Source organism: Pteropus alecto, unplaced genomic scaffold (genome assembly GCF_000325575.1).
Source record: "Pteropus alecto unplaced genomic scaffold, ASM32557v1 scaffold101, whole genome shotgun sequence".
Lineage (NCBI taxonomy): Eukaryota > Metazoa > Chordata > Mammalia > Chiroptera > Pteropodidae > Pteropus > Pteropus alecto.
The window spans coordinates 7,191,983-7,209,157 of NW_006432945.1; the positions used below are offsets into that span (position 1 = coordinate 7,191,983).

A 17,175-nucleotide genomic window follows, 5' to 3' on the forward strand; every position below is an offset into this window, starting at 1 on the left:
TGTAAACATACTCAGATACACACACACACACACACACACACACACACAGGCCAAATTAATCACCCATAACCATGAAATCCTAGGCCACCTCCACTCCCAACTCCCTCAATTAACTGATATAAGCAGCTTAGTATGTGTTTTCCCAGACTTTTTTCTTTGTTCATACAACTATATAAGCATATATTCTCGTTTATATACAATTTTTTTTGTTGGTTTGTTTGCAAAAATGTGGACTCATGATAAAAAACAATGTTTCTCAAAACGTGGTCCCTGGACCAGCAGCATCATAATCACCTGGCTGTTAAGAATGCCAATTCTCAGGCCCCCACCAACAAACGAAAGATCTCCTGAATCAGGAACTCTGGGAGAGAGGCTCAGCAGTGTGCTTTAAGGAGACCTGCAGAGGCTTTGATGCACCCTAAAGTAAGAAACACTGACAGACATCACTTACCAACTTGGTTTTATACTTGACATACCATGAAGGACACTCCTATAAGTCAGTGGATAAAACCAGATACCTCTGTTCCTTTTCCTTTCTTATTTCTTTAGGCATACCCACACATGTCACTATACACAAACGAGATCGTTCTGTGAGTATTTTAAGGTTTCTTATTGCAGTCTTTTTTTTAACTTGCCTTTACTCTCTCTCCTCCCCCCCACGCCACCTACCTCCCCTCAAGTAACTACTGTTAACACCTTAGCATATGCTACTCTATACTTTCCCCTCATGCTAGTATAGTATACAAAACTACACATTTATAGGCTATTTTTATTAGATTGCTTGCTCTTAGAAAAATGGGGTTATCTTATATAGACTACTCTGCTAATCAATATCCTTATTCAAAAATACCTCATGGAACTGTTTCCAAGTTAACTCTTCTAAATCATTCTTTGTAATGGCTGCATAATATTTTATGTATGATTTATTTAACCATCCAAATGTTGCTGGCACCAAACAAAGTGCACTAAATCACCTTGTTACATATTTTCTTACATGCCAGGTGCTTTCATTTCTATGAGATAGATTCCTTGGATAGGATTGCTAAAGTGAAAAGCAGCTTCATTTCTCATGTTACTAGATGTTTCCATTTGCATTCTCGAAAAAGGATTTAAATTTTACATTTCCACCAATTGTATATGGCAGAAGACTTTCTTCCCCATATTCCCATCAGAAAGAGGTGTGATCACTTGTTTAAACTTGTGTCAGTCTCGTAAGTAGGAGCAAAGTGGTGACCCGTTTTATTCCCTCTCTTGTCTATTTAATTGCTGTTTCTTAAAAATAGACACATTACATATCGTGTGATGAGTTCGACAGCATGCTCTTGGTCATTAATCCCACTTTAGTGGAGCTCTCCATAACTCACATTTTAAAGGAAGTAATGTTTTCCCATTACAAAGATGATGAGAATGGGCTCTTTTAGAATTCCTGTTTAGAGAAATCTAGAAATCTAGATTTATTTCTTTTTTTGTGACCTGAAAATCAGACAGCATGTCCTATATTTTTCACCCTCACCCCAAGTACTCCCCAAATCTCCTTAGACCCCCACGGTCAGCACTTTTTCTTCTGTCTTCTCTTTCTCTACCCACTGTCCTGTTTATTCTAGATTTTCAATACTCAATTTTTAACATTATTTTTAAGTAAGCTTAGAAAATAAAATGCATTCATTGTATAAAGATTATGGTGATAACACTTGGGATCTTTAGCAGACGAGGTCTGTCACTGTCTTCTTGCTGGAAGCCACATGGCTTCATTGATCAAGTCATCTCTTGTGCAAACCAGAGGAGGCAGAACCCTAGTTTTTAAAACTGGATACCTGTCCCAGGCCAGGCCTCTTCCTACCTCCCGCTCCCTATCTACTAACACCATAGAGAAGCCACAGTAGTGGGAAGCCAGGTAGCAGTGACAACCTCAGAGAACTGTGAGGACTCTGGCTTTGCTCCCAGAGTTCAGGAGTCCAGGGGGTATCCTGCCTTCCCCAGAGTTTTCTGAGAATGTATCCTACTCATTAAAGAAGGCTGGGGGACGTGGGGGCGGGGTGTGTGTGTGTCATGGGCCCAGCAGTAATTCCATGTAATAAAGAGCCTCTTTGCCTAATTATTAATTTCTGGAAGTGGGAGCAAGGAGACCATAAAGAACTTAAGGGGACTGGGGACCCCCTGAATGTACCCCTCAGTCCTCCCTTTGTGCATCTGGTTCTTCTCTCAGCCTCTGTCCTAGCGATAGAGCTGCCTCAGGGACCCACTGAAGGAGGGAGATAAGACAGTTGAAGATGTCACGCTTGTGGAGATCTGATAAGCAATTCGATCTAGTCACATACCTTTGATTGTTTAGAGTTTACGTAATACGTATGTAATATTGCTTCTAAGTCTGAAGGGGTTTCATTTTTCCCTTCACCAAATGCAGCATCTGAACCAGCTTTTGAATCTCCCGCTGGATTCCGTGAAGATGGAACCTTGTTATAGTAAAGTCAACCAGCTGCAGGAGCGCTTGCAGGATCTCAAGAGCCGCTTCAGATTCCCCCACGTCGACCTGGTGGTGCAGAGGACCCAGAACTACATGCAGGAGGTGGGAGCAGCAGGGGCACCCATGGAGATGAGGAGGAGCCAACAGGGAAGCAGATGCTGGCAGATGGGACTGGCGTGCTGTGGCCCATTGCATTAGTCACCACGCTGAGTGAGGGCATATTCTTTCCCTCCAGCTGGCTTCATCTTTCTTCCATGCTGCTGGATGTCATGGAGCGGAAATATCTCAGGGAAATAAAGTGGCACTAATTAATAATTACTTGATTTGTGAAATCGGTGCTTTTGACCTTGGCTGCACATTAGAATCATCTGGGAGCCTTTAAGAAATACTGATGTCTAGGCCTCACCTCCAGTGATTCTGATTATATACACATACATATTTGATTATTTTTAAATTTTTAATAATTCAAAAATTTAAATATTTAAATAATTTTTTAAAAAAAAATTTCCCTACTCTGATTCTCACTGTTTCTCTTATGCATCGAGGATTGAGATCCACTGGCTTAAAATTAATTCCCTAACTTAGTTAAGTATCAATCAGTCAATTGCAGCTTCATATTTGGATTTCTTACTTTTACTTGATAGGTTCCTTTTTTCCCCCACAAGGAACAGGAGTGAATAACACAATTTCCTTCCATATTACAGAGATTTATAAATGAAGGAAGGGTGTGATCGTTGAAGCCATAAGAGCACAATTCTATTTCACAGGTTTTCCAGGGGCGCTTACTGTCAGGCATGCCAGATCCCACTTCAGGGAGCTGGTAAGGAGACAGGTTCTTAGATAAATTCACTACAGTGTTGAGAATGCTGTGAGAATGTGTTTGATGCCATGGGATCACAGGCTTGGAAAAGAAAGGAGCTTTTTTTTTTTTTTTAAAGTTTTAGGCAGGATTAAGTAATACATTTTATTATCTACTCTCTGAGTTGTGAGGGATTAAAGATGGTCAACGAACAAAATTGGGCAATAGTTTAACAGAAGTCCCTTTGGTAATACTGAGCCCTGGTGAGACAGATCTAGGCACTAGTGCAGAGAAGAAGAAAGCTGAACTACTTCCGCTCCATAACCCACGGGCGTACCAGCCACTGACGTCCAGCCCTGACTGCGCCTCCCGTCCCGTCCTGGCAGAGAGGAGAGATGGCAAGATGGAAAGTGGAGAGAGAAATGTGCTGGGATGGTTTACATCCACCTAAAAGTGGAGGCGCAGAATTAACTCAGCCAAAAAATAATCAGAGATAGTCCCACCTCATCTCGTTAAGCCCTGGCTGCAGGGACCAGAGAATGGAGGAAGGTGATGACCACAGGAGACGATGGCATTCTCGGTCCTGTCGGGAGACGATGGCATTCTCGGTCCCATGGTCTTGGGTTTACCCATTCAGGGAGGAAGGAAGAGCGATGAGAAGAGGGGTTACATACACGTATACACGTATACGTGCGCGTGTGTGTGTTTCCTGGTCTCTTACTGATCCCACCCTGGCCATGTGCCTATTTATTTCACAGTCCAGGTAGTAGGATGATGACCTGTCACCCTGAGTCACTCTCATTGTGCCCTAGGGGACCCATCTCTGATGGTCATCCACTCCCTTCTCTCCAGCCGACTCTGACAAACCCGGAGGGAGTGGTTGCAGCCTCTGACTGTGCTCTGTCTCTGTGTTGCTTTGGTTTCTAGCTCATGGAGAATGCAGTATTTACTTTCGAGCAGTTGCTTTCCCCACATCTCCAAGGGGAGCCCTCCAAGACTGCAGTCGCAATAGAGAAGGTGAAGCTTCGCGTCTTAAAGGTAAAACCATTCTCTCATTGGTAGGAAGCTTAAAGTAAGAATGTGACCCCTGGCTCTTTTGTTAGGTGGGAAATAGCAAGTTCTTTCCTTCACTTGCCTCTTTTCTTTCTCGTCTATTCCCCGCTTTCCTCCATGAGGTACCAGTGACGGTCACGTAGCAGCAGTTCCCCCAGCACAACGTTCATGCCTCTTCTGCCATCTAGTGGCTATTTTATGGACCACAGGTCTCCAGCATCATTCCTCACCAGCTGAAGTGACATGTCCCAGCTTACTTTCAAAGCAATTGAACTTGATATTTATTGGCGACAACTATAAGCGAAGCGTTGTGGTAGATATTGGATGGAATAGAAAAACAAGCAAGGCACGGCCCCTTTCTTCAAATAGTTTACAGTATAGTGAAACCCATTTAAATTAGCCAGCCTTTTTTTTAGAAATCAAAATCTCCAGGCAAAGAAATACTCCAAGGAAAAGATACCTGCCATATGAAATTGTTTTTAATGTGCTTAATGTTTAAATGTATATCAAAATGGTTTTGATAACAACAGCTTGCACATATACGCTATATTTTTAAAGTATTTTTTAACCTGTTGTGTTTAATTTGATCCTCACAAGAACTTAAAAGATAATTAGAATGTGTCCCATTGTGGAGATGAGGAAACTGACTCTCTAAGAGTTAATGTGACTTACATAAGTCCAACAAGCTAGGCAATCGTTAACCTAGATCTTAAACTATCCTTAAACCTAGCGCCCTAATTTTTTATTACCTACTTTCCCTAAACAATGCTCAGAGCAGGAGATCAAAGTCCACGGAGCCTAGGAGGTGGTCCCTGAATTTCAGACCTGATCCTGAGGCCTCACAGGCAGTAGGAAACTCTGACAAACAAATCATTGAGATTAAAACCAATATTTATCATGGCAACACAAATAATAGTGAACTTGAAGTTGAGAAAGAAAAGATAGTATTAATATCAATATCACCTCCAGTGTCAGGACACTTTATACCTCTCAGAATAGTTCACTTCTTCTCTGGACACATTTAGCTGCAAAAACGTGCTTCCTCGGGTGAAGCCAGAGTTCTCGCCAGTTGTGGTTTGAGTTCTGCCCACTTTGTTCATATCTTTCTTCCACATGGTAGCCTTGTGTTGTTTGAAAAGAGCTGTAATTGGCCCCAAGTTACTATCTCCAGTATAAGTGCCTTCATCTCTTCAACCATTCTTTATTTGGCCAGACCATTCTGCTTACATGCCTGTGACTCTGCTCCAGGTTGTCTGTGGTCCCCTTAAAGTGACGTCTAAAACCAAACACTGGTCTCTGGGTTTGGATGTTCCATGCAGAACAAAGTGAACCATCATCTTTCTTGTTCTAGGAACTTTTTTGGTTAGCATGCCACTGTGTTAATGTAGCTATGAGCCAGACCCTCTCCTCCCTTGTAGAAGTCATTACAACCCACTAATCCTGCTTTCAGGATGCAGAGGGAAATAAGTAAATGACCAGGGCTCCCAGGGACCCACCCAAGACAGGGTGACAAAGTACAAATCTACCACCCAGTTCTGTCCTCAATGTTTTTATAACATGGAAGTCGCTATTTTGATCTTGCTTCAGTTTTCATGTCCATAGGAGGGAGGGTAAGATGGGTCATTATCAGTCATAATCTCTACCTAGAGCATGAGAGAATTGTATAGAAAGATCTCTGAGACCTTGGAAACAGCACGAGGGTCCTTGGAAATTGTGGAGGGAAAGGGAAATGAGGCGGGCGGCTGAGTTTTTTTGTTTAAGTGAAAGTTAACAGATTGCAATGTTGCTATTTAGCATATGTTTTTATCTCTGTATTGACAGCAATATGATTATGACAGCAGCACCATCCGGAAGAAGATATTTCAAAAGGCACTGGTTCAAATCACACTTCCCACCGTGCAGAAGGCGCTGGCATCCACGTGCAAACCAGTAAGGGGATGGGTTATTCCAGAGAGCCTGCTCTTATTGCCTGTGAAGTTCAAGCAAGTTTTTTGTTTTGTTTTGTTTTGTTTTGTTTTGTTTTTTTGCAATTGTGTGTTAACTTTTTGTATATATTTTGAATATTATCCCTTATTCAGATATAAGCTTTGCAAAGGTTTACTCACATTCTCCAGGTCTCATTTTCTGGATTGTTGAAGAGACTATCCTTTCTCCATTGTGTTGACCTGACACCCCTCTCAAAGGACATTTGTCTGTATCAATGTGTTTATTTAGGCCTCTCTATTCTCTTCCATTGATCTATTTGCCTGTTTTTAATGTCACTACCACGCTTATTTGATTATGGATGCTTTGTCTGGGGTTTTAAATTCACAAAGTGTGGATCCTCCATCTTTGTTCCTCATTGTCAAGATAATTTTGGCCCCTGGGATGCTTTGTGTGTTTTTTTGCAATGATGTGCTTGCAAACAGTATAGGGGGCAGCAAATTTTTTCTGTACTCAGCTCTGGTGTCATAGCCCAAAGGCAGCCATAGATAATCCATAAACACATGGGCACATCTGTGTTCTAATAAATTTTTGTTTGCAAAAGCAAGCGGTTAGATTTGCCGACCCCTGGACCAGACAAAATCCCAAAGGGTAGTGATCTCAGTTTGAGCCAAGCTAAGGGTTGCTGTAGAACACCTGAGAATATCAGATGTTCCTCATTATAGTATGACTCATAGGTCCGACATGTCCTCAGAAACTTAACCACAACATCTAGGAAAAAAATCCTTAAACAACCTGATTACAGAATGATATTTGTTCTGTTAAATCCAGTAATGTTTCTTTAGTGAAATCAATGAAACAAGCCATTTAAAAGCTGCTCTGAACACCAGGCAACCAGTGACAGCCATGGTTGTAAAGGTGTGATTTAGTCTGCGGAACAGTAATGGGTGAGCCAACTCAGGAGGCTGAGCCAAGGCTTGGGTTCAAGTTCCGGCCTCTCCAGCTATCGGCCCTGGGACCTTGGGCAAGTCATTTTTATTCTCTCTTGGCTTAGATTTCATCTTCTAGAAAATGGAGATAGAACTATGTTACAGTATCTTTTTTAAGGTTGAGAAGACTAGAATGATCCAATTAACATTTGATGAGTGCTTATCATGGGCAAGACACCGCCTTAAACACTTTGTATGGATTATCTCAGGGATTCTCAGGACAACCCTTTGAGGAAGTACTGTTTATGTCTTCATTGTCTCAATGAGGAAACTTGAAGGGTTAAGTCACAGGCTCGAAGTCACAGAGCTGGTAACCAGCAGAGTTTGAACCTAGCTCACACTGACGGGTAACATGGTGAGCACTCTGTAAATGGTGTATACTGCTACTATTACTACTTCTGCATTTCAGAAAAGATCTATGAGCCCAGAGGTTTACAAAGCCTGCTTCCTCTTGGAGCAAATGATAAAGAGCTTTTTAGAATTTAAAAAGGGCTTTTCAGCAGCTTCCAGAGTCTTCAAGCATTGGAACATTAAGATCTTTCACACGAATTATTTTACTGTGGCAATTTCTTCAGTCATTTTTATATTCTGTAAATACTGTTTTTCTTCAAAGAAAAGTCATCAGCATATCTAGTCCCTGACATTTATTTCTGAGGTGTATTTCTTTCCTCTAAAAGGATGTGATGAAATCAGGGGAGTAAAGAATCTGTGTGATTGTCCCTTGACCCTTGTGGATGAAGAAGTCCAGCTGGGCAGAGGATGGCTCTGTCCACCTCTGGACATGTCTGCACCCACCCCTTCTGCTCTAGGTGGTTTCCTTTTCCAACCCCAAAGGGTTAGAAGTCTCCCTTCTGTCCACTTCCATCTCTCCGAGAATCAGCAGAGTTGTACCCCACCTATAAGAGGCTCTTGTGATTTTTTCATCAAGAGAGACTGGTTCTAAAAGAAACTGTGACCCAGAGTTTTCGGTAATGCAGGGTATGGCATCAGTGTCAAGAGATATTCAAAAATCCAGAATTACAGAAGAGGTAAATTAGAGGAGCATCTGCTTCAGAGAAGGAGCCTTCGTTTTACTAACGTGTGTTTCCTTTGGTTCTGTAAGGTCCATCTTTCTAGATCTGTGGTACTTACTCCACACAAAATGCTCATCAGAATTGCCTGGGGAGCTTTAAAAAAAATTCTAACTCCCTAAGACACATCCTCGGGGATTTCAATTTACTTGGTCCATGGAATTAAACATATGTCACAGTTCAATCTATTCAATATAGAAGATCTAGACACGTCACAATAGTTTGAATTTCTCTAGAAATTATTCCTTTCCACAGAATTATTTAGCTGGTTGAAATTTTAAAGGTCTATCGTTTGTTCATTCAGTAAACATGTATTAAAAGTGTGTCAGGTGTGATCCAGATTGCTGACCTGGGGTTGACAGCCTGGAGGCAAGAGACAGGCACACAGTGTGTGTGTGTCCTGTGACGAGCACAGCAGTAGCCTTATGGGAAGAGCCATGGCTGGAGATCCCAGGAGGGTGGCCGCCCCTGCTTATGGGGTTGAGGAGGACCGCTCAGATACTTGCTTTTTCCCAGTCAGCAGGGATGAATAACAATCAGAGGAATAAGGAATGGGAGACCATTGTGGGAAGAAAAAAGAGTGACATGAGCCTCTGCCCCACATTTCACAGAGGAAGAGAGAAGCCCAGAGCAGCGGTGACGCTTGCCCAGGGTCCCACAGCTAGTCCAGGGCTGTGTCTGGTCCCCTGGCCAGTGTTCTTTCTAATCAGTACTTCTCTGTGTGTCAGTCCTGTCTCTTAGACCCTCCTGTCTCCTCTAGGGTACATGTAAAGGGACCCCATAATGGTCCCCTGTGATCTGGTCCTGAGCTACTGCAGATCCCCACATCCTGGCACTGAGAGTTGTCCGGATGTGATGACTTCTGGTCACCTGTTGTACCCGCCAAATCCCAGGCTCTCTCAGAGCCACATGTCAGGAGCTCTTTTCTAGCACCGTCAGGTGCAAGGATTACTGAGTTAATCACTGGGATATGATCTGATGCTTTGTGACCCTTGCCCTGTCCTCATGCTGATAACAGACAAGCAGTTCAGAAACCCTTGGAAAGCAGGAAGGGTTGAAGGATCTTGCACCCTGCCCAGGCGGACTTAGAGGAACCGGTGGGTGCCAGGCCAGTTGGAGGGGAAGAGCAGAGTGTTCCCAAAGGGTCCTTGACTAGCGAGTCCCTGCACTGAAAAGGGGCCTCGTTCCAATAAAGTTAAACAAACATCTGTTCTAGGACCCTGCAGTCTCACTGCTGCGTGTCCAGTCAAGGAAAATAAGTCCTTAAACCTACAAAAGTCATGCACAAGAACGTTCAGAGCAGTTAGAGTCGTCACAGTCAAAAAATGGGGGGGAAATCTCAATATCCATTAATGGGAGTATGGATAAAAAATTTTAGGTTAGCCATATGATGAATGCCTTTTATCGATAAAAAGAAAGAAGCTACTGATATATGGGGCAACATGGATGCATCTCGAAAACAAGCACAAAAAAATTTGATTTCATTTATATAAAGTTCAAGAACAAGAAAAACTTGAAATCGTATATTTTGTTTATATAAAGATAAATTGTAAATCATAACCTACTGTGATAAATAGCATTTATTCCTTGGAGGATACAGACGGGAAAAGAACATGAGAGCGATACAGTGTCCTCCATCATGATCCGGGTTTTGGTTTCATGGATTTATTTACATATTTAAAATCATTGAGTTACTTTTAAAATGTGCGTATTTTACTGTGTGTAACATATACCTTGGTAAAGTGCTGTTGGCATTTAAAAAAAAAAAAGGAAGAAGGAAACACTTCGATTATGATGAAAAGAAAAATCAAAGGAGGGCCTCAGACTCACCTACAAGGCCTGAAGGTGATCAAAATCTCGGGGTCTCTAAGCACCGCCTTGAAGTGCTTAGAGCCTTTGCCACTATCAGGAATGTTGACTGAGGAAAGGGAAGGGGGTGACCAATGGCCGAGTGCCACACACACGCCAAGGAGGGCGTCGGGAGTGGGATTCTGCCTTCCCATAACTCCTCCATGAACTGGCATCTCGTGCCTTGTCCCCTTTTGTCTCTCGCTCTCCAGGAACTTCAGAAATATGAGCAGTTCATCTTCGCAGATCACACCAATATGATCCATGTGGAAAATGTCTATGAGGAGATATTACATCAGATGCTCCTTGATGAAGCTCTGAAAGGTAAGGAAGGCTGACCTGGTGCGGGAGGGAACTCTAGACAGAGGAGAGTGCTCTTGAAATGGGACGCAGGGAGGTCAGCTAGGTTTTCTCAACAGGTATGAGAGGGGAAGAGGAAATCAACATCAGTGGGCTGGGGAGACAGAGAGAAAACGGAGGGGTGCGGGGAGGGGCACTAACCTTGACTGAGCAGCTGTGATGCGGCACATGCTGTGCTGGCCCATTGGGTATTCTTTCTCTTTCAGTACAAATAAGAACCCTGTGAGACGGGAATTCTAAGCTTCATTTCTCAGATGGGAAAGCTGAAGTATAGAGAGGTTAAACCCAGGGCGTATCATGAACAGCTGTCTTCTTTAGCAGTTCCAGGCAGAATGAAGGAAAAAGGGTTCTTCTGAGACATAGACTCACAAACGCACCCACAGCTGGGAGGGGGTGACTAAAGCAGCAGGGCTCAGCGGCTGCTCTCTCAGGAGACGCACACCCAGTATTCTTCACCTCCTCACAGCTGGGCAGAAAAAGACACAGGGCGATGACACAGTACTCTGTGAGGCCTGCTAGGACTCTAGCACCCAACATCCTGTGGAATCGGGCCTTGCTCTGGAGTGGAGTATGGATAGGAGAACTTTTACAGAAATATGATGGAGAGGGCCATCTACAAAACTGTAGGCCCCCCAAAATATATTTGGTCTCCATGGGGATGGTGTTGAGCATCACAAAACCCCTCCATAAAGAAAACTCGCCAGGAGCAAGCCCCAGGTTTCAGTAGCTCATCACGGGTTCCAATGAGATAAGGAATGTAAAGATGTCAGCACAGTGTCCGCACAGAGGAAGAGCTCAATCAAGGCCGCTGCCAGTCTACCACGGCACATTCGGGTGAATTAGAAAAAGGCCTCTTTCCTCCAGACACTTGATTACTCTCTGTCCACAAATTGCCATGATATACTAATTTTATTAGCGAGCAGGACACTCTGCTGCTGGCTGTTGGAAAATTATTATGCTGAATATACAAATCTATGCTGTCTCTGATGTGAATGGCACCCCCTTGAATATAATATTATAATATAATCGATGTAATATAACATAATATTCTTGGGCACTGTACAATCTCCATAGCCATAAGCGGAGGCCTAAGGTAAAAAATGTCAGCTACTGTCATTATTATTATTGTTTTTACTCCTTTCTCGGCCTCTAAGAACGAGCTGGTTGTACATAGATCTTTATTTTTAGATGTGTCCAGTATTTTCGCCGTAGCATCTTTGCCTTTGACATCTTTGCTGCAAGTATTTTTGTCACATATCCAATTGGCTGTAAGGCAATATTGCCATAAAAATGATAAAATTATGACAAATAAAAGAGACATTAAAGATGAATAATGAAATTAAAAAGACTATTGAAAAATACAAAATACTTGAATACATTTAAAATGGGTGTAGAGTCATGGCAATGTTGCACAAATAACTGATTTTATTTTGTGGATTGTATCTAAGCACTTGTCTTCTTTGTGGGACATGTGGGTTCAACTCCGAACCCTCAAAAAGGCCCTTCAATGTCCCTCTTTCTCCTCCCAATGTGGCGTTTCAAAATAAGAAACCAACTAACTTGGGACAAAAATCATCACCATCTGGAAGAAATACTAATTTAAGAACACTACTATTTGTTTTCTTCACCACTTCTTTGACGGAGAAATGAAACCAAACTGACAAAAAACAAACAAACAAACAAACAAACAAACAAAAAACCCCAAACTGTCAACCTGTTATTTTGTTATTTTTTATGATGGTTGATCCATCAATGAATAAATGAAACCAAACAGACCAAAAACAAACAAACAAACAGTCAACCAGTTATTTTATCTTTTTTATGGCAAAATTTCTATACAGCCAATTAGTTACGTGGCAAAAATATTTGCTGCAAAAAGGCTTGTGGCAAAGATGTTTATGGAAAAGCTTTGGCAAAAGTACCTAGAATCCATTTTGGATCAACACAATTCTCTCTGCGTGTGCAGTACTGAGAACCCATTACACATTTTGACAAAAAGCAGAGAATGTAAGGCCTGCCCCTACCCTAAAGGACTTCCAGTCAAGGTGGACAAACTGGAACCGCATATATTAACAGCTAAGAAAATGCTTTGGGGGCCTCTGTGAGTGATACCATTATGGATTATGAACTCCTTGATAGCAAAAGCCATGTTTTATTTATCTTTGGATTCCCAGATCCTGTCCCATAGTCAAACCCACTAAGTGTTTGCTGTTTGACTTAATGAATGAGTGAAGGAAGGAAGGAATGAATGAACACTACAGAGGTCCAGAATTTGGAATGAGTGTGCAAGCTGTGGTCATCAGGGAAAGCTACCTGGAAGAGGGTGGCTATAAACTGGAACTTGAACTTGAGACATTTGCATAGCCGGAAAAGCTGAGAGGGGAATTTGGCTTCTGGATAAAATCAGAAAATCTGGTTGGCCAGGGCAGAGTGTTAATATTGTGTCTTGTTTCCTGGTATCTCTCAGTGATAAAGGAAGCTGCCATCCTGAAGAAACATAACTTGTTTGAAGACAACATGGCCCTGCCCAGTGAAAGCGTGTCCAGCTTAACTGATCTAAAAACCCCTGCAGGGTCAAACCAGGCCAGCCCTGCCAAGAGAGCCTCGGCCATTCTGCCAGGAGTTGTGGATAATGAGACGTTGAGTAATGACGTATTCCAGGAGTCAGGGGAAAAGCAGCTGCCTGGGGTCCCCAGTCCGCAGGGCAAAGAAGAAAGCCTTTCTTACCCCGGTGGGGATGGGCAGGTAATTATTTCAAGCACGGATGACCCAGTGGTGAATCCTGTGGCTGCAGAGGACACGGCAAGAGCCCTGGGCACACACTCATCAGAGCTGGAGTTTGGAGGGACTCCTGAGCACGAAGAACCCGCCCACGAAAAGCCAGAGGCCATCTCTGCCTCAGGCTCCTTAAAGGAACTCAGAAATTTGTTGACAGTGACCATTGAAGTACCAATGGAGGCTGCCACCCTCGCAATTGAAAAAGGCACAAATCAGGAGACCCTCGTTCCCCAAGAAACTGAAAAAGAAGAGGAAACAACCCAAATCTACACAGAGGCTGATCAAGTAGCTGCCTCCAGTCAGGACAACTGTGGAGAAAGTGAAGTCAGGGAGAGCCAGGCCCAGGCCGGTGGTTTGGAGTTGGGGGGATTTGCAGAGGCTCAGTCAGCCTGCGGAGGGCTCAGCGAGGGCGCCCAAGGCCCAGGCCCCACAGAGGAGCAAGCAGAGGCTAGAGAGCCTGCTGAGGGGGAGCTTGCAGGGAGGGCTTCCGGGCCGGACACCCACGAAGGAGGGACCATGTGCGCTGTCGAGGGTGAGGCCATGCCCCAAGGGGGTTGCCTTTTAAGTTCTGACCCTGTTGGCCTCAGTGAGAGCGTGGTCGCTGTGGAAGAAGCAGCAGTGGGAGGGAAAGGCGACACGACCGAGGCTCCTGCCAGTGTGGATGCAGGGAAGGTGAAGGGTCCCCGTGTTCATGAGTGTCAGTGGGTGGTCGAGAATGTTCCAGACACTGACAACCTAGCTCCACCGAGAGAGGATGCGAAGGAGAGCTCCCCAGAGCAGCCCTCAGAGGAGTGAAAGGGACGATTAGGCAAAGGCATTTATTTGAACAAACTCAGCTAATGGGTTAGTTATGGGTACACGCTTAGGGGGTGCATGTGGGTTGTTACCCAAAAAAAAAAAATAAAAAATATTAAGTACTGCCTTAATTTGTAGGATGAAATTAGAGGAAATGCAGATGGGGCGTGAGCACTGAGGCAAAACTTTGTGGAGCTGAACTGTTTTATCATGAATTATTGCTTTAGCATTTTAATAGGAATTAGGAAGGTCATGGAGTGTTTGGGGTGAGAGGCAGCTGAGGGCGTTGGAGGGAGGGAGTAGGTGTTGCACAGGGGATGGAGAAAAACAGTAGGAACACGGTTTCTAATGCACTCTGCACATTTTCTTCTAATGCACTTTAAGGCTTTTTAATTCGTGATAAGAACGCAAATGTATACTGTAAACCCAGTTTCACCGTCTGCTATACCAACTTCTTCACTGTCTCTTAAGAACTCAGCATTTGTCCACAGTCAGGCGGCAAGGGAGGGTGTGGGGTGAACACCAGTCACCCCTGCTGCGTGCAGCCCCACGGAGTCTGAGAGATCTCAGGGCACGCCAAGCAGACATAGCGGAAGGCTGTGCTCTGTGGGACTGTCTGGGCCTGTTACTAATTCTGCTATCAATTCCTTGTTAATTAATCTTGTTGATTCTTATTAATTAATCACCTTTTGGGGAAATTCAGATGAGGCAAAAAACTTCTCTGGCACATTTAGGTATTCCAAATTAGCCTTAGACTGTGCAGAGGACGGGCTTAGCTAAATTGTCAGGCGTAAAGCCTTCCAATTAAACAAATGTGTTTTGAACAGCTACTCTATGCCATGAGCTAAGCTATGTTAGGCATAGTACCAAAAAAAAAAAAAAAAGTGCTCTGTTCAGTATAAATTAAAAAGTCCAAGGGAATTTAATCTAAAAAAGAAAAATGCCATTTTTCAAATAATATGCTTTCTGTCGTGACATGAAAACTTTCTTTCTGTTGAAATAGTCCTGGTTCATTCCAAGAAGGGAATAAAGTGAATAAATGAATAGAATGAAGAAGGGAGTGAGGGAGGGAGGAAGGAAGGAAAGAGAGAAGGAAGGAAAAGGAAAGGGAGAGAGGAAGAACTAGAGAGAAAGAAAGAACAAAGCCAAGATATATACCGTCAAGTTCCAAAGATGTTAAAAAAATTACCCTAAGTAGAAATTATTTGTCGAGTCTTTGAGCAAATTAATTGAGTCCCTGTTATGTCCCGGACGCTGGAGATCCGTGGTTAGCAAGATCCATTTTTTCCTCCTGGAACTTATACTTTAATAGAAATAGACACAAACACATTTTTAAGTGGATTGTGACCTATAATTGTTCATCTTATAAGTGGAATGGACTTAATTCCAAGAGATTAAAGAAGCATTATATTGTCTTTCAGAAAATACTAGGCCATTTCCTAAAAGCTTCAGTCCCAGTACTACTTCTTGAAATTTCTTTGCACAAATTTTAATATTAGATCCCAATATAAGTCCTAAGAGCTTGTTTTGATCATCATCGGCAAGTTTATATCGGTTCTTTAGAGAACTTGTCCCACAATTGAACCATTTAACCAGGAATTAAAATATCTCCCTTCCCACCTTCCCATTAAGAATTTCTTGGATTTCTAGGTCTTAAAGGGTGAAAAATAATCAGTATCAGTATACTCTCAAATTCCCCTCCCCCTGCCCCACCCCACCCCGCCCCAGTCTGTGAAAGAACTTCTTACAGGTAGACAAGGTAGAGGCCACCCCGCCCCACTCCCTGCAGGACACAGTGCTCGTTCATATCTTTGAGTTCAGCACAGAATGTTGAAAGTATGTTTACTTCCTGTCTCTTCCAGGGCTCCTCTCTCCAAGGACAGAAAATAGGGTTTAGTCATCATTCGTGCTACCTGCTAGAAACACACAGCCTTGAATAATGGCTTCCTCCCTCCTCAAGTCACTTTACTATCCCTAGTGCCTAGTGAGGAGCTGGCCCATGTCGGGCTGCTCAGGAAATGGGAGAACCAAACACCCACCGCCCTGCTGGATGCTGGGGCTGTCTGGGGCTTGCTGTCAGTCAGGGAGACTTTTTATCTGGGCTTTCTGCCCTTGGGGAATCTTCTCTTAAGTCTAGTCCAAAGTCCAAGGGGCAGATGGCCAGCCGGCCAAAGGCACCGCCCAGGAAAGCAGGGAGCCAAAGGAGCCATGCCCAGCCCCGCCAAAGAATGCCTTTCTCCCGGGAGGAACTGCGGGGGGTCCCAGCCTAGGCTGCCCCTCGCGGGAGTTTCCCAGCTTTCTCCTTTTTTTTTTTTACCTTGGGGCTTCTGGAACCCTTGGAAAGCTAAGAGATTTTTCCAACCCTAAAAGAGAGTACATTTCACTGCGCTGGATGGATGAATATCAGTGCCCTCCCTTTACTCATCCTGTCGCCAGAGGGGACCTGGCCCTAAGGGGAAGGACATACTTCAGAACACAATCAAGGAATTTTTCTGTATATATTTCACAAAAGACAAGTTCACTAGACTAAGCAGGATGATTGTTCCATTGGTAGATGGAATGGGAAACTAAAGTGCATTAAAAATATTCCTTATGCATTTTAACATGTTGAATGGAATAACTTCATATTAACATGAAGTCTGTCTTACTTTTAAAGCAGACCTGTATGTGTCGCTTCAGGGGTTTCCAGGTTGGAGTGGGGTTAATACGATTTAAATGAGCAGCTTGAAAAGCCTCTGCCTGCTGACTCTGGGGATCTCTCCTAGGGGCAAATCCATTAGAAATGCACCAAACCTCAAGACAGGGTTTTTGGCAAAAATGCCATGACTTTAAACTAGTTATGTTACTATTGACCTTTCACAAAGGAAGAATATTTTCCTTTAAAAAATTAGTTTGTCATTTTCTCCTTTTGCAGGTTGGAGCTGAGACAGTAGTGCCTTGAGTTATGCAGTGAACTCTCTTTTCAAAAAAAAAATATATGTATATTTTAGAGTCCACAAGGATAAGATTCCAATTTGTCCAAAAGCTTTATAAAAAGGCCAAGTGTGAAAAACTGCAGGTTATTAGGCCTGATCTACATTTTATTAAAAAGATCAT

General features: G+C 43.2%; 1 protein-coding gene across 1 annotated transcript in view; it reads left to right on the plus strand.

Annotated features, from left to right (window-relative positions):
- FAM129A (family with sequence similarity 129 member A) overlaps positions 1–14,234 on the plus strand; it is a 125,535-nt gene extending 111,301 nt beyond the window's left edge. The window contains exons 11-15 of the mRNA XM_025043998.1: positions 2,405–2,566; positions 4,191–4,301; positions 6,138–6,245; positions 10,359–10,470; positions 12,974–14,234. Coding sequence (XP_024899766.1) covers positions 2,405–2,566; positions 4,191–4,301; positions 6,138–6,245; positions 10,359–10,470; positions 12,974–14,079 — 1,599 coding nt within the window. The 3' untranslated portion in view covers positions 14,080–14,234. The remainder of the gene's footprint in view (positions 1–2,404; positions 2,567–4,190; positions 4,302–6,137; positions 6,246–10,358; positions 10,471–12,973) is intronic.
- The last annotated feature ends 2,941 nt before the right edge of the window (positions 14,235–17,175 follow it).